Source organism: Squalius cephalus (assembly GCF_949319135.1).
Source record: "Squalius cephalus genome assembly, chromosome: 19".
NCBI lineage: Eukaryota > Metazoa > Chordata > Actinopteri > Cypriniformes > Leuciscidae > Squalius > Squalius cephalus.
Window position 1 is genome coordinate 31,900,379 of NC_137140.1, and position 22,031 is coordinate 31,922,409.

The following is a 22,031-nucleotide window of genomic DNA, read 5'->3' on the forward strand; positions in this document are numbered from 1 at the left end:
CCTGCGCCGACTTCCTGCTTTACCGCTGTCAAAGGCCAAAGTCTGGGCCCCATATATCTGTACCATCACCACATCAGCCAGTCTAGCCTCTACATCTATATCCACTCGCTCAAGTGCAGTTTAGATCTACAGTGGGTGCTTAAGTCTGAAAGCACTAGCGAAAATGCTTCTATTTTGCATTTTATTTACTGCAGTTTGATGCTTGATTGTACGGTGCATTTTTAGCCTGTTGCAATTGGAGTGAAACATTGTTTTGCCTTATTGACAGCATGCACTCAAGATGGCATATTTTCTGTGTGGTTAAAAACTACTTTGACTCTATTTTGCATTATTTTCTAATGTAATACAGCATTTTGATGCCATTTTTACTGTTTCATTATAAGAATGAAAACTTTAACAGTATACATTTTCTACTTGCTTAAAAACCACTTTTCCTCGTTTTCATTTGGCACTTCGGCCCACCCTGAGAATCCCTCGGTCCACCTTAGATCCTAAAGGCCTGGATGACTTTCAGACCCCGCTGTAGAGCGGTTCTCACGTGAACGTTCCCGTCCCCTAAATGTCACCCAGCGTTTGGGGAAATATACCTGCGCTCTCATTCATAATACCTGTTTTGTATTTCACTTCCGAAAGTGGCACCATCATCACCCTAATTTCTTTAAGATGGGATTCACGCTACATTGCACTAAGTGTTTTAGAAAGCATAATTGCCATGCAAATTCCAATCAGCGAGATTTATGATATTTATTTATTTATTTTTAAAGAGGAAATGTTGTTTTCTGTCGAGTTACGCAAGCATTCATGGATTTAGCCGACAGCTGTTTAGCAGCGTATTATTTTCTCGCAGCGAAGGTGAAGAGAAAGTGAGAGAGCGAGAACGAGAAGAAGAAAGACAAATCTTTTCCAAGGCATAAATGCATGACGGAGGACACGTATTGTGTTTACTTGTGAGAAAATGAGGGGAGGCAGGTGAAAAATATGTGTCTGTACTTGTTCAGATTTAAGGCCTGCAAATTTGCACCCTATTTCAATTTGCCTGCGTGAGGCAGCAAGTGCAAATAGCTTATTGAGGGTGAGATTAAAGCAGAAACGGAGGAGAGGGGCATAAATCTGACAGGGCTGACTTGTACCGTCATGTAAGCGTAATGACTATCACACTGAATCAACTGCCGGAGCTCGCGGCAGCTTAACACGGGGAAAATTTGCCTGATGTGTGTGTGCGCTTAACCCTCGGCAGTGATACAGCCGTACCGTGTGACTAAATTTTATAGTTCATGAAGCATATTAGCGGCGGGCTGTATCCGCGCCCCATTCAAAAGGTGATTTCAATTTCAGATGCTCATTTTTCATGAAGATAAATACACCACGTGTCGCAATTCCCCTGAAGTAAATATTGCATCAATAGAAGGGTATTGTGATGGCGGGATGGAGGCGGAGACGCAAGTCTGACGTCTTTTCTTTTTTCTTTTTTTCATTTGTATGGTAAGTGGTGGGACTCGTGGCCTATCGGGGAACAAATTGAATGTTTAATCTGTGAGCATGCAGATGGGACCTGTCGCCGTAGTCTGAGACCTGTCTCTGGGTAAATTGAGAGTTCTCCTGCTCGCACGAGAAAAGCTGATGTTGGGTCTGTTGGGGCCGTCGTCGAAGCTTGGTGAAATCAATGAGCGCTGTGACGTTCCGCCAAGAAAGTGGCCAATTTGAACACATTTCCAGATAACCGCCCAAGCCGGTGTGTGCTAAGTACATGCTAGCGCATTCGGATAGACTCGCTCACTGGAACGGTCCAATTGTTAAATGAAAAGTTGAGGAGAGACTTCGACAGTCCCCCAGGCGTCGCTTCGGTGGCGTGTCCCTTGTAGCATTATTGCATTTCATAGCAGAGCTCTTGTTTATCAAACGTGGGTTTTATTTGCGTGATGCAGCCGTGTCAGCAGCGGAGGGAAGTTAGATAGTCTACGAGTCTGCGCTTTGGTTCATACACTAGATGTGTTCCCTGAGGTCATTAAAAGTGTGAATATCTGCATTACTCCGTGGTGTTTTGCTGAAACTGTTGTTTCTCAGAGGGCGAGTTCGCTAATATCCGCCTGGGACAGATACAGGAAGCATTACATCAACAAATCCACACCATAAACACAGTGAAAAATTGCCCAATAATTGGATTTTTTTTTTTCTTCTTGTTCTTTTAAAGTTAATAAGTGAAAAGATATTCAATTGTGAAGCCCAATTGCGAGCTTGTTAGGGTTTCTTTCATTTATTTTCCGTTTGTTTCTCCCAGTGGTGATTTTGACACTTTTCTTGAGTCTCTCTTCCTTTCATCCCTTCATCTAGGCTGGGGTTGGGAATCGCATGTCAAAAGAGGGAATGTTAATTTTGCCAAAGGTTCTGTTGCATATTAATTTAAGTCGCGATTGCTGCCGGTAGATGACACCGACAGCATTTTGATTAAGAATTTTATACATGAAGAAATTTTCATTATCGCTTCTCCTTGGTGATTTCGACGGGACGGTTTGGGATCGTGACCCGGCGCCGTGACAGCGGGTTCCAGGATAAACGGCTCTGTATTGAATCCCACCCTGTGCTGGATCCACACTTACAGCGGCAATTAATGGGGCCGTTTCCTCTAGGGAGGGCCCGGCCTTCCCAGGCCTGAGCGCCGCTATTGTACATAGGTAACAAGATTGAGCTTTTTTTCTTCTTCGCCGGCTCCTCTGATAGATGTGAGGGAGTCGTTCTGTGTGATTAGGGTTCCTGATTGACTTCAGATAATCAGGCCAGCAGGGTGTAATGTCTGCAAATAGATCTTAAAATGAGAAGAGAAAGGCAAGGTTTAAATCAACCGTGCCCTTTGACCTCAACATGTACGTGGGGTGTTTATAATAACCGTTATTGCGCTAGTTCATCAGAACATTTTGATCTCATTAACAACAGTAGTTTTATATTTAAGGGTCTGGGATAGTGAGGATAGCAGAATGACAGGAATATTTAATATTTATTATAACATAGTAATATTTACACACACCTCATCATTATGAGGACGTTCCATTGGCGTAATGGTTTTTACACTGTACGAACTAAACCTAAATTTTTCATAAAACATTGTTTAGTATGTTTTTTAAGCCATTTTAATTACGAGAACATAAACCACATTTACGTTGTAATACTAGTGTAATAGCTATGTCATTACGCAAATTTGTGTCTCCATAAATAATATAAACAAACACACATAAATATATGCACATGCATTTTATACAACCATGTAAACCATCTTTATTTTGATAATCAAGTGACTAAATATTTTACGAATAATTCTCTCTATTTACAGTTTGATGCATGCAAACTAAAATCATTCATAACAAGTTATAAGTATTGCATCAAAAGTAAAACCTTTTGAGTTAAAAACAAAAGACTTTTGCATTAATTGAGCTACATTCAAAGTCACCGTGACCGCATGTTGGAACACTGCATGCGGAGGACACTATAGTAAATAATATAAATGGCATATAAATCGCTTGACACATTTTCACTATTGCACCGCCCAGTCTGGAATCATATTTCCATTTATCATTCAGAAATGATGTGATCTGTTTGTGTGTCCTCTCCTGTTGAGCTGAAAGCCCCCTAGTGGCCCGCGGCGGTTTAGAAACCACCTCTCCCTGTGGCATGTCATTCTAATACAGCTGAAAGAGCTATGAGATCCTTTAATAACCCCCCACCTCATCGCCCCCAAACCCCAGCGAGCGTGTGGCGGCCCCTGAAGGAGCCGCATCTCCATGTATGCTGACACATTTGTGTACCTGCGACAGAAAAGACAGAGGCCAACGCTGTCGGCTCTTGCCTCAACCACTGCTCTACAAAATCAACCTGACAACTCGCTGTTTTCTCCATGGAGAGAAGCGTTTTCCCCCCCACCCGTCTTGTTTTTTTTTTCTGTTGTAAAGGATGCTTGCATGTCAGTCCTGTAAGCGAGAGCATCCTTATTATTTGCCTATAACCCTGTTTGAAAGCCCATGTGTCCCGCGCAGACAGGCAAAAGCAGCGGTGTCGGTTATCTGGGTAACAGCCATCAGAGGGACAGCAGCTTTGGAATGCATGTCTCCTTCTCCGCTTCCTTTCCTGTCTATATTTCACTCCACTTCAGACCATTTATCCCGCTGTGCTGCGAGCACTTTGTCATTCCCTCTCCCTCCCGTTCACTTTTAATGCGTGCGAGTCGGATTCTGTCATCTCGCCGCTTCGTCGCAGAACTCGTACTTCATCTGTTGCTGCTTAAAGAGCACATAGAGAAGAAAAAGCATCTCTTTAATGTCTTGATTATTTCTCCTAGGCGGCACTGAGATTAAATGGAGAGCAAATGGAGACTTTTCTCTGAGTTTCAGAAGAGTGTCTCAGACTGTGTTTTAAATGTATGTCATGTATTTTATTAGGAGAGAGACTCATCTATGACAAAGCTGATGCTAAAATGATTCATAACTGAGAACTCCATTAAGTTTGGTGAGCAAAGAAAGAGCAACCTCTTTAATAGATCAATTGAGAGACAAAGTTGATATTTCATGGAGTTCCCAGTTATTTTTCATTTAAGTCTCCTGAAACAATACATTTTACATTTGCGTCACCTAAAAAAGCACAAATTAAATCTCTTTTAATATATCAATCGTTTCTCCTTGACAGTAATGAGATCAAATGGAGAAGAAATACATATTTTAGAGTTTCAGAAGAGATCTCAGCAATGTTTCAAATTGTACTCGGGTTTGCACTCAAAAAGAATTCAGTATAAACTCAAGCATTATATTCTTTCACAATTTCAGGAGAGACAAAGTTGATGCTTGATTATTTATCAAGCTATAAAAGAGCCTTACAATTTTGAGTGTGATTTTAAAAAAGCACCCATATGTGTTGTCCTCTCTGTGTGTGTCCCATCATCATGAATGTGTGTGTGTGTGTTTGTGAGAGAGTGCTCAGATAAAAAAAGCTTTCTCCTGACGTATTTTCCCACCATGCTGAGCTCCTGCTGGAGCGGGCCGCACAGAGCCCTGCTTGTGTCGCGCTGATGTCATAGGCCTGACCTGCCTCTGCTGTACAAAGGCTTTAGGTATCACTGCCTCTGTTCACACAATACCCATTCAAGCAGGTTGCTTTGCTCCTGCAAGCCTAAAGAACAATGTTATTTTTTGTTTCAGCATTATAAAGCTGGACTTTGCAGGAAACTCAACAGACAAAACCTTTATCAGACGATGCTTCGGGTAGGCTGGCAGTATAATCCGCCTCCATTAGCCTTTCAGTGTGTTTCTCTCTGTCTTTATTTTTATTTTTTTTACCTCTTTACCATCTTTCTCGCTCACTTGCTCTCTTTCTAGTTGGCAAGAGACGAAGAGTACATTCACAGGGGTCAAAACAAGACAGAGTCTCTCTGCATTTAAAGCACTGTGGATATTAAAATACATGAGCATGAAATCAACTAAGTTTTTTTTCTTTTTCTAAACGCACTCTTATTTCGCATTGTTCATTAAAATTTCATTCAAAATACGAAGGACTTTACTTTTGCAGTGATGTCATAAATCTGCTCTTTTCACAATCCAGTCAGGTCCTGATTGATGAAATCAAGTCTCCCTCTAATTTTTTTTGTCTTGTGACAAACCAGTCACGAGTCGCACGGGTATATTTGTGGCAATAGCCAACAATACATTGTATTGGTCAAAATGATCGATTTTTCTTTTATGCCAAAAATCATTAGCATTGATCATGTCCCATGAAGATATTTTGCACATTTCCTACCATAAATATATAAAACATGTATTTTTGTGAGTGAATGCACTGCAGCACAATCGTGAACATTAATGGACAACTTTAAAGGCGATTTTCTCAATGTTTTAATTTGTTTTTGCATCCTCAGATTCCAGATTTTCAAATAGTTGTATCTCTGCCAAATATTGTCCTATCCTACCAAACCATACATAAAGCTTATTTATTCAGCTTTCATATGATGTATAAATCTCAATTTCCGAAAATTGACCAATGTGACTGGTTTTGTGGTCCAGGGTCACAAATATGCTGCGAAAGACGTTCTGCTTTGATTTTTAACGCTGCTTTAATCACCATGCATTTTGAATTGAAAGAAACGACATTCCCTTTCAGATTGCGCATTTACGAGTTTCCCAGTCGGAATCCCTTTTTCCTGGGATCTGTCCACAGGCACGGCCGGCAAAACGGTGACAATGTAAACCTCTAATATATTTGCTTATTAGAATTCTCTGGATTTCAGTCAACAATATGAAAGCACCAAAGGCCTCTGGTCCTGCCATGTACAAACACACTCTCAGTGTGTGTCTGTGTGTGTACGTGTGTGTCTATGATTCATTCCGGTGCAGTTTTAGTCCTTATAAAATATTCATTTTGGTTGTGCAGGGTTCTGTAATTGCCATCTCTCAGACTGAATAATTTATACCACGCGCAGACTGACAAAGCTACGCCATACGGCCGTAGATGAATCAGGAACAAGGATCCGTGCTGCCAGCCGCATTATTGTTTCACAAATATGGCACTCACGTCATTTCTGGACGACACGGCATCTAATCCAGCTTCTCTTCATTTGTCATTTCATTTCACCCGCTCTGTTGTTTTAGCTTTTGCGCTTGCCCTGCTGTCTCCCAATGAATGACCCCTGGCTTTCGGCGTACGGTAGCACTAATGCACCTTTACCCTCATCCTTCCCGGTCTGTCCTTGTCTTTTTCACGCTAACTACACCTCACACTCTTGATCACTTTAGAAACATATATTATGCATCAGGAATAAAATGAAGCACAACCCCTCTATTCGCTCTTCTCTTTTGAGGCTTTTATTGCTCAGAAGTTGCTCTTTTATAGCTGGGGAAAAAGACGGCATTAATCTCACATAAGTAGAGTTTCAGAAGAGATCTCAACAACGTCTCAAACTGTGCTCAGATTTACAAATCAACGTGTGTGTTATTTCTCCCAAACGTTTTAGCAGAAAGTTGATGCATCATTGAAACTCCCTTAAGTTGCCCGAGCAATGAAAGAGCAGCCGGTGAACAATACAGCGTTGGTCATTTAGTAAATATGAGCACAATATTAGTAATCTCACACATGTTGAGTTTATGAAGAGATCTCAACAATGTTTCAAACTGTGCTCAGATTTCCCGAACTAATTGTATTTCTCCTATAGCAGAAACAAGTTGATACTTAAATGAAACTCTATTAAGTACCCTGAGCAATGAAAGAGCAATCAATGATCAATAAAACTCTCCTATCGGTTGGTAATATAGTAAATATGAGCACATTATGAGTGTTGAGATTCAAAACTATAGAGGAGACATTTATGAGATTATTGAGGTCTTTTAAGCAGGAGATATACATTTCATAGATCTTAATTCGCTCCATTCGATCAGCTGAGATATTAAAGAGCTCTCATTTCTGATGTTGCCATTATCTTTAAAGTCCCTCCAAACGTTTCACATTATTTTGGGATCTGGTCAGTTTTTCAGGCTCTAAAAAGCGAAGCTTCTGCAAAGTGACCTGCACATCCTCTGCTCATGTCCATTATGGAAATCTATTAGCGCGGATCACCCGCCGCCTGTCTGGGGGCCCGTAACATCACCTCTGCTCTCCCAGCGTCTCTGACTGAGCTACGGCGAGCTGATGGATGACTTGAAAACGCTCTGATGTAACGGCCTGTCCTCTCTCTCTCTCTGTGTGTGTGGTTGTTGACATGCAGGAATAATGACATGGACGAAGGGTCCACATGTGCCCGTGTCATTAGGCTGCATTACCTGTGTTAAAACCAATAACTGCCACTCAGAACTGGATGCACATTAATCATTTATAATGTTTTAATACGTTTTTAATCAGCATCACTGAGACCACAGCCTTCAGACATCAGGCAAGCCGTGTATGTGTGTGTGTGTGTGTGTGTGCGTATGTGTGTGTTCCTTCATGGCCTGATTTGAAATGTGCTTTTTTCACTCTCTCCTTCCTGTTTTTAATTAATAATTAAAATCGGCAAAGATGACAGTTCCTAATTAGGGCTGTCTTGAAAGAATGTGGGAATGTATGAATTTTAGATGGGGAAGGAGAGAGAGAGAGAGAGAGAGAGAGAGAGAGAGAGAGAGAGAGAGAGAGAGAGAGAGAGAGAGAGAGAGAGAGAGAGAGAGAGAGAGAGAGGTAATGAACACACAAGGAGATGTCTGGAGTAGAATAGAGACACAACAAACAAAGAGACAAACAAAATAGCGATCACATATCCATCAGCAAGTGAGGATTAGGTCAGGTAAAGACAACAGCATCCTTGGCCATGTGTGGCCAGTCTTTCAGCCAATCGGAAGCAGGATTGAAACCCACCACCGACACCCCCCACCCCCCACTCCTTTTCCGCCCCTCACCTCCTCCCGGGGAAACTTGAGCCCGCATTCCCAACATCAAAGAGCTGAGCGTGGGGATGGAAAGAGCAAGAGAGGTAAAACATGCATAGCCTACTACCCCTTTTCCACAGAAACAGTGCTGGTTCTCGGGCCGGGGGATTTGCAGAGCTGTTTCAAAACCGGCCTACAATTCCATTGACTCAAGTGCAGAACAATGACGTAATTTACTATTTCACTACATAACCGACTGGCAATTTTTTGTTTATGTGTCTTAAACAAACCCACCAGTCACCCAGACCCACCAGTCTGGGTCTAATTTTATTATATATAGTATTATATAGATTTTTATATATATATATATATATATATATATATATATATATATATATATATATATATATATATATATATAAATCTATATAATACTATATATAATAAAATATATAGAAATCATTTACTATCTGTGATGTTTTGAATATAAATGATTAATAATAATAATAACAATAATAACGACAACAACAACAACATTATTATTATTATTAAATTCTAATTTATTATTCAATTATTAATTAAAATGTTTATCTATAGCTAAAAACAGCTGGAGGGACGTTTTGTTTATTTTAATGTGAATAATCTAGTTTTGTATTTTTCAAAATTTTTATTTTTAATGAATAAAATTCAAATAGCAATCATTTCATATGTGATGTTTGTCAATACTTGCTTTACTAATAACAATTATATTCTAATAGTATTAAATAAATTAATTCTTAAATTAAAAAAATATATATCTACAGCTAAAAAATGCTGTTTTTGTTGATTACAATGTGAACAGTCTACCTTTGTTTTCTGTTCTTGTCTTTTTACAACTTATTTGATGTGTTTATTATCTTGCATAACACCCTGTCGTGGAAAAGAGGCCCGATTTGCAACAGGGAACCTCCACAAGATCCTTCAGTACACCTAAACCAGAAAAAAAGTGGTAGAAGGGGGAAAGAGAGGGAATGGTAAAGGAGGGTGGATGGAGGAGGGCGACAGAGAGAGAGTGTGTGTTTAATGAGGCCCCAGTCTAAGACAAAATGCTGTGATTGACAGAAGCAGTGATCTGTTGGGAAAATAATGTCAGAGGCATGTTACACATTAGGAAAAACTATGGAGGAGAGGACGAATAGAGAGAGTGAGAAAGAAAGGAGGAGAGAATGTGCACACCAGTCTGGGTCTGGTACAGCAGTCTGCCTGAGGGAGAAAACACACACACACACACACACACACACACACACACACACACACACACACACAAAAGACAGGAACACGTGTCTAAAACACTTCTGGCATAAATATGTTTAGGCAGATGCTCAGATATGTTCAAACATACCAAATTATGTATTTCTTTCACATGTTCGGGTCACTTCCTTCGTGATCAGACAATTAAGCAAGTGCAGTTGTTGAATCCTGATTTGAACATATTTAAACCTGTTTAAACCTTCAGAAAAGATCCAAACGGGAGTTCAGTAGCGCTTGTCTGTGGCGGTGGTTGCTAAGTGGTTCAAACGGGCTGGCTTCAAGTCTCTATGATATTTTGGGCTCCTCGGGTTCTTCCTTAAGTGTAACTCTGTGGGGTTTTTGTATGCCTGTTTTATTGCCTGCCAAGTGTAAAGTTTAATTCTGAATGCTTAGAAAAGAAATAGCTCAGCAGAAATGGTGTAGACGAGTTACTCACCAAAGTTCAATACTTGGTGTTATGGGTTTTGAAAAATCTCTCTCTGTCAAATGAGATGCAAGTGCACCCAAGAACCAATCAGATGCAATCAGGCCTGTCAGCCAATCAGAAGCCAGAGCTGACACAGGGAGCTTGTGCATTTTGGAAATGTGATCTGTATTGACCTGTGTACCGTCTCAGCTTCTGGACCTGAAATCAGCAGAATGTACTTGTGTAAGTGTGTGTGTGTGTGTTCTGTATTGTCTGGCTGGCAGGGGTCTGATCAGCTAAAGTTGCTTCGTGATCAATACTCAGCAGAGTCACACAGCTGTGCCCTAACCATTAACGCCTGAGCAGCAATTAGTGTCCACACTGACCGCTCACACACACACACACACACACACACTCCCATCTGCCATTGTATTTCTTTACCTCTCTTTACATCCCCTCATCTGTCTTGGGACGACAGGAAGAAAAGCAGTTGCAGGTTTTCCCCCCTCTTTTGTCTTAATACGACAACATTCGACAACAAAACAAACACAATACGATCATTTAAGGGGCTGCCAAATATTTGGAAAACTCCATAAATGATAGTCTTGTGTTTGTGTGATATTAAAGCTTGCTAGATTTCACTTCTGTCCCGTATATACGATAGAATTTAGATCTCTTTAAAATCTCCTAGACAGCACTGAGGTTAAATGAAGAGCAAATGGAGATTTCTCAAATGTTTGCAATCAAAAACCTCAACTTTTTCTTATAAAATTCTCCTAAATGATCAGAGTTATGCGATGCACATTATTTTTATACACTGTAAAAAGCGATCTTTCGTAGTTATTATTAGAGTATGATTTACAAGAAAACACTTCACGCATGATTCAGTGTGTTACTTGCAAGTTGTATTTTCTTTGTGAAATTTACTAGCAGTTCCCTAGTAAAAATTGTTGCAAAGTAAATCCTTCTTCACCATTTTTTTGTTTCCCTTGTCACATTTATATTTCCACAGTACTTTTAGGAGACACTTCTGAGATACAATTAATACTTAAACTACATCTGAGCTATGAAAGAGCTGTAAAATTTTCCTATGATTTTTAAATCGATTGATTTTGTCATATCTGTCATCTGCAGTTAACCTCCCACTGCCTTTACTGATGTAAAACACACTGAATTTGAGAGATCAAGATGATGGCGGCTCGGAAAGAGTAACCTTACCGGCAATTATGACGGGGGTTATGGGACAGAAGCATCGCCCCCTGCATTTATTTGTTTTTGCGTCTTTTGTGCTGAATGAAGTGGGATTAGTGTGAAGGAGAGGACGGGAGGAGGGCTTCTCCTTTGAATGAGGGCAGGAAAACGATCCAATGATGGTTTGGGTTAAGATAAGAGCTAAGGGCTGTTATTGAGCTGATGTGCTTGAAACGTACCCCTTTTTTCCTCTCAATTACCTCAGCCTGTGAAGCCAAAGTCCTTTCAAACGACGAGCCCCCCGTCTTCTCTCTCTCTCTCTCTCTCTCTCTCGTCCGCCACCATCATAAGCATTCGGCCCCTCTGGTCAGAAAGAGCGGTGAAGGACAGGTTGTATTAATTACTTCGCGCCGGCCGGCCAGATCATTTTATCACAGATTTGTCGACAAGTTGCAGTGGAAGCTAGAAGTCGAACGCCTCCGGTGAAGAACAAAAGCGAGGGAAGAAGGTCTCTGATGTGAAATTAAACACGTCTGCTTTGCTTTTTTTCTCTCTGACAAACCAAATTCGTGTCTTGTGTAATTGATAACTGCCTCGGCCAATTATTTTGCGCGTTACAATACACAGAGGCCCCCTTTCGCTGCTACAGCTCTTCCATAATTAGCTATGCTAATATCCCTTTATTGGCCTTAATATTGCTCAACATCTCCGTGGCATCCATAGGCCACCAGAGTCCTGTGTCCTGTCACAAATGCTGATTATTGAGAAGGATAGCTTTAATCAAACATAATTGCAGTTAATTTTTTTTCCCTTCCCTTCCTTGCTCTCCGTTGCCAGCATCTAATGCTGCCTTCTCCTTGATATTCCATTAAATGACTATTTAACTGCCTTCTTTATTTCCGACGGTCGCGAACATCACCGCAAAGTTCTGGAGCCATTTAGAGAGAGCAAAAGGGAGAGAGAACCGTGTGGCCGTAATTGCTTGCCTTTTCACAAAGGACTAATTTACTCAATCCCCACGCAGAAGTGAAAGGGCTCTAATTCAGACGAAATTACGCTGCTGTTGTGGACAGCAGCTGAATATCATTGTGTTCAGAAAGCTGTGGAAATTCACTTAAACTCGGAGGTAAACAGACCCCGAGCGAACGTGCACAGCTACTGTACAGGGTTTTAATGAGAGATTGTGTTTTTTACGCATTAGTCTGTTGGTGATAATACTCATTTCATCTATAATTCATTTAATGATTTTCTTTGACATTAATTGTAAATGTGTTTGGTTATAGTAGTGGATTAGAATAACCTCTAACCCCATATTATTAAACTTTGGCAATACGTCCTGAGCTGTTACTTTTCCAAGTGATTGGACTTCAAATTTCTAAACTAAATGGGTGAAAAAACTTTATATTTACATAGAGGTGGGAGTCAAGTTATATATGTAATGAGAGAATCTTGCAGATTACACGAGCACCAGAGCTGAGCATGTATAGAGCATCTTTTTATTATCATAGTATTTTTGTGTTTTTTTTTTTTACAGAAAAAATAAATAAAAATACGTTCCCACATAAATCACTTGAGCAAAAAGCAAAATTGAGTGAGAAAGTCACAAAATATTATTAGACGTGTGCATAAAAATAGTATTTTCCTTTTGAAGTAATTGCCTGTAAATATTTAAATACAACTTAAATATGTACTTGTTTTCAATTTTTATAAAATTTCTAATATATTACTATTTTTTTTTCCACAGCCCCAACATTATAAGGGCACTTGAAATGCCTTCCAGGTGTTATAGTTTTCATGTTTTTGTTGCTTCTATTGAAATTGATGCAGTCCATCTCACTTTCAAACCTCTGAATGGGTGCTTTGCAATAATCTTTGAGTTAGCACAAGTGTGTCCACCTGTGTATATGTGTGTGAAGCCATTTGTTTGCGGCTATAGAGTAGGAAAAAACAAGCGAGAGAGAGATAGCGAATGAGAGGGGTAAATAAAGGCTATATTTCAGGCTTGATTTACTCCGATACCTGCTGTGAAACATTACAGCTCTATAGGGAAATAAAGACAGGGGCCGCGAATTACAGCTCGTAATACTCATTCTGATAATGGCCTGTCCAACAACTACCATACACACACTGTACACAATTAAAGCTAATGCTCTAATGTTTTTGGCCTCTTCTGGCTGTTATGACTGCCATCTTTCTTTATTCCCACCCCAGCGATGCTGAAATTCGCTTTTTATTGACGCAAGTCACTAAAAATTTTCTGAAACTACCAAGGCCACCTTCGGGGCCCTTGCCTCGCCTTTCTCCTACTTTTCCTCAATCTGTCTCAATCCTAAACATTCCCTCTCTGTCGGGAGGAAAGGGTGACTGTATATAAATGAGAATTGGAAGTGGAGGGTGTTCAGGGTTGCAGATGTCATTTCACACAGTGATATATTGCTTGGCTCGTGGTCCCATCGGAGAGTCCGAATGAGAGACTTCATCCTGCGTACACACACTGTTTACCTAGTGAAATACATGTGTTAACTCAACACTGAACACAATCTGCAATGCATGACATGGTAGCATGCGCGAAAGCGAGAGAACGAGGGACCTTTCCGACATGACGTCCGGCCCCTCAAAGGTTGGAGGGCTGAGGTAAATATTGGTGGACATGGACATCCATATACAAAGACAAATTTCCCACTTGCTGGATATTTCTGGAGACACCACAGTCCCTATTTTTACAATAAGTCAGTTCACTCCAATAGGTCAGACAAAATCTATCCAGCCGTTGACTTCCACTGCTATTTCTCCTACAAGTGGTCTTCCTCTTAAACGAATCACTTCCTGTGCTACGAGGAGTGTGGCACCAGCTGTACGAGCCTTCAACTTCCTCTTCCCTTAAGCCCCTCTTATCCGTCAACACCTCTCTTGGAGGACTCTTGAAGGGTCTCTTTACCTCTTAAAAAACACCAGGTTTTAGTTCTTGAGGTGCGCGTGTGCGAGGGCCCGTCCGATGGGACCTTCTCTGACTCTCGCTCACACATGACATTTGCCGAACAGATTATGCAGTTAGTAATTTGCGCAATAATTACCGGGTGCTGTTGTCCCGGTGGCGGGGTGTGTCTAATTGTCTAACAGGACTGTAAGTTTGCGGGCCGCTCTCACCTCGTTAGGTCTCCTACCCCGTTCGCCGGTCCTCGTCTGTGATGAGCAGGGCTCAGGTGTGCTGGTTTACCTCCCCATTGAGCACGTTAAGCCTTAATTACAGGGTAGAGCAGGGGAGGAAAGAGGGGGGCGGAATATTAACTGACTTCCTGTCAGTGACGGGCAGATGGGTTCTGTGGGGAACTGTGGGATTTGGATGCGTCAGCCACACGGACAGACTGAAAAACAGATAAACAGAGAGACAGGGAGGTCGTGGGAGGGTGAGGAACAAAACACTAATGATCATTACTCTGAGGGGAATTATCTAGAAACAAGGTGAATCCAGCTGTCGGTTTGATCGCGCTTCTGTGCCAGTCGTGTTGTGCGTGGACGTCCCGGACTCGAAGTCTGCGGTTGCATTTTGTGCCATCGATTTGTTTTCCGTGCAGGTTTTGTGATGGATCGATTGTCTAACGTGGAGTTTTCCCTCTCTTTGTCTTCTCTTGCAGGTTCTTTTTGAAATTCTTCCTCAAGTGTAATCAGAACTGCCTGAAGAATGCAGGAAACCCACGGGACATGCGCAGATTCCAGGTAATGTTTTCGTTTTTTCCCCCTCACACACACATTCTAATGTGAAAAACAGGCCACTCGCTGGGGTAGCTGTATGGTGTTTTACTTTGTGGATATATTTAAACGGGCTGCCTTGACCCGGTCGAAGGCCAGATCTGTCTCCTCCAGAGATGCTTCGATTCTGCAGTTCTGCTCAAGCACATTCCAAATGTTACACACACAAAAATAAACCCTCAAGATCTGTCGTTCTATCTATTGATCCTCCATCACACACACACACATATATATCCATACAGGACTCTATACTCCACAAATGTATATATTTGCACCACTTTCATTAATTTATGTACCTAGGTGTTACCATCCAATCACAGAGACATTATTAGATACAGTACACAGAAAGGCAGCAGCCTTGGACTTCATTACGTGTGTGTGTCTGTGTGTGTGTGACAGCTCCGCTTAACCCAGTGCTGCGAGGATGTGTGTTTATATACTTGTGGTTATATAGATGTATTGTTGAGCAGGCAGCAGTGGTGCAGCCGCTTGCACAACTTTCATTTTTCATGCTTTGGAACGTCAAGTGTCTTCACTGATATTGATCCATGCGTCCAGAGCAGAAGGTCAGAGCCGGCGTGAGAGGAAGTGTCCTTTCTGTCTGCACTGCGAGTAAAAGAAACATCCGTCACTGCGGATGTGCCTTCCCACAATAAAGTCACTGGACCTCTCTTTCTCTCGCTGTAACAGCATGTCTGGGTTTTCAACCTATTTACACTTCCTCTGCCTCAGCACCTGGTGGAGGTGTGTGTGTGTGTGTTTGTCTATGTCTGTGTCTGTGGAGAGCCATACTAATGCTGCTCTATCCTCAAAGATCACTCGTTTCTGTTCATTCATCATTCTCTCTTCTCCATCAGTGGTTGCCAGTGGAATCTGTTCATATCTCTTCAAAACTTCCTTTAAGGAAACATCACCCTTCACAACCTAATCATTCACTTCTACAATCCACGTTCTGGTGTTTATATTCTAAATTATTTAAACAGCCCTGCAGGGAGGGCTTATGACAGCATCACTTATAGAAAAAAAAAATCATAATCAACAGACAATTCCAATGAAAAGCAGGCTGTGAGACAAATGACCCAAACCTGTGATGCCTGTCAGTCTGTGAGTGGAGTCCATTAGCAAGACACCTCTCCTCCAGCGCTAACCCTTAAACTCTGCTCTGCTAAGCTAAATGCCACCTCCAGAATAAATTTCACTCATGTTCCTTTCTCCATGATCTCATGGCAAGGTCATGCTTTTGGGGTCCCTGTCTTCCCCCATTTGCCATTCCATTTTCCTTCTCTTTTTTTTCCCTGCCTTTTCCTCTCTTAGTTCTCCATTTTTCCTGTATATCTAGAGGCCTATTCACACCATGTATTTTTTTTATATATTTTTTGTTGCCAGGACAGACATCTAGAGTTATATTTTATGATGAAAATGAATCGGAAACACATTTAAAGTATTTTACAAATATTAAGCCATTAGTTTTTGGTTCATTTTGTTTTTAATAAATTAGGTTCTTTTTTTACTTTAATTTTTATGCAAAATGCATATTTAATTTATCATTATTATTTTATTGATTATATATTTATTAATTGTATTTATTTTTTATTCCGATAATTGATTTTTTTTTTATTATTTTGATGCTGAATAGTTCATTTTAGTATCCAAACAAATACAAACAGTATACATTTTTGATTCTTTTTTTATTTTTTAAATTCCAAAAAGTATTTTTATTATATTATATTATATTATATTATATTATATTATATTATATTATATTATATTATATTATATTATATTATAATTAATTATTTTATAATTATTATTGTATTTATTATAATTGTTTTGGGGCAATTTTATTACATTTTTTTTATGCCTAATAATTAATTTCAATTTCCAAACATTTTATTCAAGAGAGATGATAAATTTGTCATGGCAAAAAAATGAATTGTAAACATTTTAAGGCATCTTATTTGTTGTGAACAGGCCTCAAGTATCATCCTCATTGTGACTCTTGACTGTGAACGTGACAGAGGGAATATTCCAGATTGTAACTGCTCCACTTCCACCTCAGACCCCCCACAACAGCACAGCCCACCCCTCTAACCCCTTTCCTCATTCAGATGCTAAACGGCCCTAATTCTCTCAATGCAACTGTATGGGCAGCCCTCTTTAGTAAACAGATCAACAAAAACAAAGAAAACCCCCTCATCTGCTACCAGAGGGGCTCTTCTCAAATTCTATTTTTTTTTTCTTTTTCTTTTGAGGGTCTGCCACCCTTCTCCATCACGGCCCTTACTCAAGCTGTGACTAATAAGATAAAACAGCTAATCAATAAATCTATAGATCAATGTAATAGGGTGAGCTAGCGATCTGTGGGCTGTTTGAGTGGCTGCTAATGGATGATGGAGCAGATGAGAGACTCTCCACTTCTTTCTGTTCACCTTAAGTGGCAGATTAAACACTAATTGTAGCTTTTTGTAAAAAAAAAAAAAAAAAAAAAAAAAAAAAAGCCAGAGCGCTTCAAAATGGAGGCCTCTCTTTGATTGACAAGGGCTTGGCTAGTTCTTCCCAGACAAGCCTCTCGTCCTTTATCTAACATGCACACTCTTGTAACCGCCCAAGTGTCTCCTTTAAATAGGAAAAAAAGAAGCTCTCCTTCTTACAAAGGTTAATTATATTCTTCAAACGAGAAATTAAATGCGCTTTATATAGAGTCGATTCCTGCACGGCGGTTCATTTGGAGAAAGAAATACGAGACCTATTGCAGCCGAGGACTAGAATAAGACAATGTTAAACATTTTTCACCTTCAATAAGCGAATATGATTTCGCATTTGACACCCATAAATAGCGTAATCCATTTTTGGAGAAGGACAAAACGTTTTAGAATGGGTCTTGATAAATTCCGAATGCATGTGCGTTAATCTGTTTATTTTAAGTGAACATGTTTGTTTGGAACTTTCTGAGCAGAATTGATCCATAGCTAACAGTAGCCTGTTTGGATTCAGGCTGGGTCATTAACAGTCAGACGGCGTTCCAGCTTACACGAAGCATATTGAACCGCGCAAGTCATCTTTAGTTGCTTAAGGTGTGAAAACAGACTCTCTTTTCGGAATGTAGTGATAACTTATTGTTTTAATAATGTAAAGCCCACGGGGAGTTGTTCCACCAAACCCAGTAAGTCTGCAAAAACGAGCAACTTTTCCCTTGTTTCACTCCCTCCTGCTTGGCTTGGAAAATAAACAATGGGCACAGGTTCAAGCTCCAGCGCTTAGCGAGGCAAATGTGTTTGCGGTTATTGTTTCGAAGGTGTGGAGCGGTCGCACGGTTGTCAGCATTCAAAATAAAGCCTCGCTGGTACGGAGGAGAGAAGTCAAACAAACAAAGCCGTGTGTGGCGCGTGTGTGTCCGTGTCCAAAGGACCCTACTGATCAGAAGAGCGCCGGGTTCATCCGCTAACTGTACTGAGACCTGCTCTCATGTTGAGTCGACACCACAGGCCAAAAAGGCTTTTTGTGTTCGTTTTCTCGTAAATAAGAGCCACAACAAAGAGCGAGCTGAAAAAAAGAGCCGCGGTTTCTGATAAAGACCCCGCAGAAACCCTCAGAAGTGTCCTTGTTTCTCTGGCCTTTAAGTATAGGCCTACTCAAAAAGGCCTCTGGTCAAAAACAGGCCTGATATTTTATTGATGCCAAATGATTCATTTAGTTCAATGAAGTCGATTCTAAGTTTAAGGAGAGTCTGTTTTTATTGAGTTCATATTTTTGGCAAGAAATGTGAAAATTGATTTCTACAAACTTTATCATACCAAACTCAAGATATTATATAGCTATGCATTTTGTAATTGTATTATTTTTTTATACATTAGGAAGTTTATTTATATATTTGATTTGATTGCTTGCTTGCTTGCTTGCTTGACTGATTGATTATGTTAAATGGAATATCTGGAATATTTGGAATTTATTTAGTTTTAAAGGCCTATTCATACCAAGACTTTCATAGGAAAAATGTGAAGCAATGCATCTCTATGAACTTCTTCACACAGGCCCAATGTAGAGATTGAACATGCCATCAAACAATCTTTACGTTTTCTTCACAGGTCGTTGTATCGACAACGGTTAATGTGGACGGTCACGTGTTGGCCGTGTCGGACAACATGTTTGTCCACAACAACTCAAAACACGGCAGAAGAGCTCGCCGTCTAGATCCCTCAGAAGGTACGGCCACTCCTTATCTGGAGAATGGTAGGCACATTTCCCATAACACTATTATTTGCAGAGCTTCTCTCACTTTCTCCTTCTGTTTTCCTGCATTTCCCTTTCCCCTTTTCTCATTTTTAGCCCACATTCTTTTAGTCATTCACATCGCCCATTCTCGCTCATCCACGACACACGGTAGTGAAACTTTAGAGGAAACATGGCTAGTTCATCTTTTAGAGAATATTCATGCTTTCTCTGTTTCCTCAGAACTTTTAGATTTTATGGTGTTTCTACCTGCTTAATTCATCACTAATTTTATTGTTAATATTATTACTGATGTTATTGTACTCATTTAAAAAAGAAATACAGTTTTTGCACTTTTTATGAATGATTTTGGGCCACATTTTCTTATGTTTGTTATTCTCAAAAATGTGTGATGGCTTATATATTTTTTAGCACAATTTTAGCACAGACAGCAAATCCGTGCACGCAAAATATATAATGAACATATTCATATGAAATATTTTCAGTGTTCTTTCAGCTACCAATACACATCGCTAGTAGGTTTAATACATTTTGCAATGAAAATTCCTCTAAATTCAGTGCAGAAAATGAACTGATTACATCCAGACTTGGTTTTAATTAACACTGCTCTCTCTCTCTCTCTCTCTCTCTCTCTCTCTCTCTCTCTCTCTCTCTCTCTCTCTCTCTCTCTCTCTCTCTCTCTATATATATATATATATATATATATATATTTATATATATGTGTGTGTGTATGTATAAAGCAAGTCCTTGGATGAGTAAAATTCAGATTTTGCTGCTTTGTTAGACTGAGCCGGTTTTGATCACTCTACTTCAGTACTCAAATCTCTGGGCTAAGCATTAAAACAGAACATAATCTTTGCTCATTAAAAAACATAACATTAGTATTTTCTTTGTCTTAATCAGTCCGTAATTACCATATCAACCAAGGCTCCAGTAATATTTAATGATGCAAGAGAAATCGCATCAAATCCCGACTCGTGTGAGACAAAAAACCCCAGCAAAAATATTTGTTTTCTATTTCTCGGCTTCTTGCATTAACGTCGGTGAAAAGCAGTACAGAAGTAGCGTAATTGAACGTTTGTGCCCTGAGCGCTCGAGTGTTTGGTATTCTGACGTATTGTTTGTCTCTCTGCTGTAGTCGCTTGATAGTAGGTGTGTTTTCCTTAGCAACCGCCTTTAATTAGGAGAGCAATTAAGAAGGTTGAGGCCTCTCCCCTCGTCTGCCTGAGTCCCGTGAGACCGAGAGAGAGAAAGACTGAAAAAACACAGCTCAACCCAAACACTGCCGAGGCTATCCTTCTTCAAAGCCTCCTTGGCAGAGTCCTTTTTATTGTAAATCTTTTTCTAAGCTTCCATTACTGTGTTTACAACCACCATATAGTTCATCTGCGGTCGGATTTCAGTGGTTTTACTGTTAGAAGAGGATGTGCATGAAGAAAGACTGTTTCAGATCGCTCATAATTTGTGATTTTTATGGTTTCAATCAAAAACTTTCTTTCGCACCCATTATTAGGTCTCACGTATGATAGTCACGCTCAAATTTAAACGAATTCATTCCCTCTCGCGGTGAATTCTGACAGCACTGTAACAAGTGGTGGCGATATTCCTGACAACTCTTTTAAATTTCCGACTGTTTTAAAAGCTCACCTCCTCCTTAAACACCCACCGGCCTTGCAGACGCGTTCTCTCACCACTTAGTTACCTGCTGTTTCACCCGGCCCTGATGGCAAATTTGGGCCGTAGTGAATATTACAGCTACCTATCTAATATCTGGCCCTTTAAAGGCGACCGGGGGGCCGTTAAAACAGAAAGAAAGAGTTTCCGAGCATCCGAACTTGGCGTTTAATCACTTCTTTAAACTCCAGAGAATGTTTAAGACTTATCATTTGGCTGAGAAGGAAACGAGAGAAAGGTTCAACCTGTCATCTCTTTCCATTCTGGTGTAGAAGAGCTTCTTGCACACATGTACAGGATATATAGTCGTAAAATATAACTTCGTCCATATTTACGGTCAAGTCCAGGTCTGCGGCGCAGATACAGGGTGGTTTAGATTAGAAACACATTCTTGAAAGTGATAAATGCAAGCTGAGAGAGCACGAAAGCGGCCACGGGGAGGTCCTACCGTTTCTCCTGTCCTATCACACTTTTATCTAATCATCTAATTCAGGCGAATTTTCCCGGACAGTGAATTTGCTCTGCCTTCTGATCTTCAACTTAAAGTAATTCCCTTCACATAGCCCAGCGGACCCTCACCGTTGCTGTGCTCTCCGAGCACATGAGCCCCTTTCATTATTTACAGCTGGGGAAAGAAACCTGGGGGAGGAGAAAGAGGCGAGCGCACACTATAGGAGGGTTTCTTTTGCATTAGCGCCATTTAGATACGCCGCGCAGAAACATATGTACAAATTCACACAGGCGCGAACATGCGCACACACACTCGGATCCAAATGGCCCCATCTGCACATAGCCAGACAGAACATACACAATCGAACCCCCCCCCCTCCCCCCCCCCCTCCCCTCCCGGGTCCAAATGAACACATTCCCCGATTTGAAAACCGTTTAGTGCTAATTCCACGAAAGCAAAGAAATATAGTGATGCACAAGACCGAAAAGAGAAGGAAGACATTTAGAGCAAGAAAAAGAAAGTCTCTCTTGCGGTGCACGCACACCCCCTCCGGTCTGGGCCTACAGCTCCGAGTTGATTTGCATACCAAGTGGCGGTAATGTTGTTAGGTTTATGCAATAAAGACGAGCGGTCGGCGTCTGTGAGGCCGTAGCCAGTTAGAGAGGACAGATGG

General features: G+C 40.6%; 1 protein-coding gene across 22 annotated transcripts in view; it reads left to right on the forward strand.

Moving 5' to 3' along the window:
• Nucleotides 1-22,031, forward strand: part of ebf3a (EBF transcription factor 3a) — a 95,160-nt gene that overhangs the window by 42,657 nt on the left and 30,472 nt on the right. For 12 of the 22 annotated variants that reach the window (XM_079851817.1, XM_079851803.1, XM_079851814.1 and 9 more), the window contains exons 7-8: nucleotides 14,889-14,970; nucleotides 19,089-19,206. In XM_079851817.1, coding sequence (XP_079707943.1) covers nucleotides 14,889-14,970; nucleotides 19,089-19,206 — 200 coding nt within the window. Of the gene's footprint in view, nucleotides 1-14,888; nucleotides 14,971-19,088; nucleotides 19,234-22,031 lie in introns of all 22 variants that reach the window. The other 10 variants (XM_079851800.1, XM_079851821.1, XM_079851807.1 and 7 more) reach the window with 1 other exon arrangement.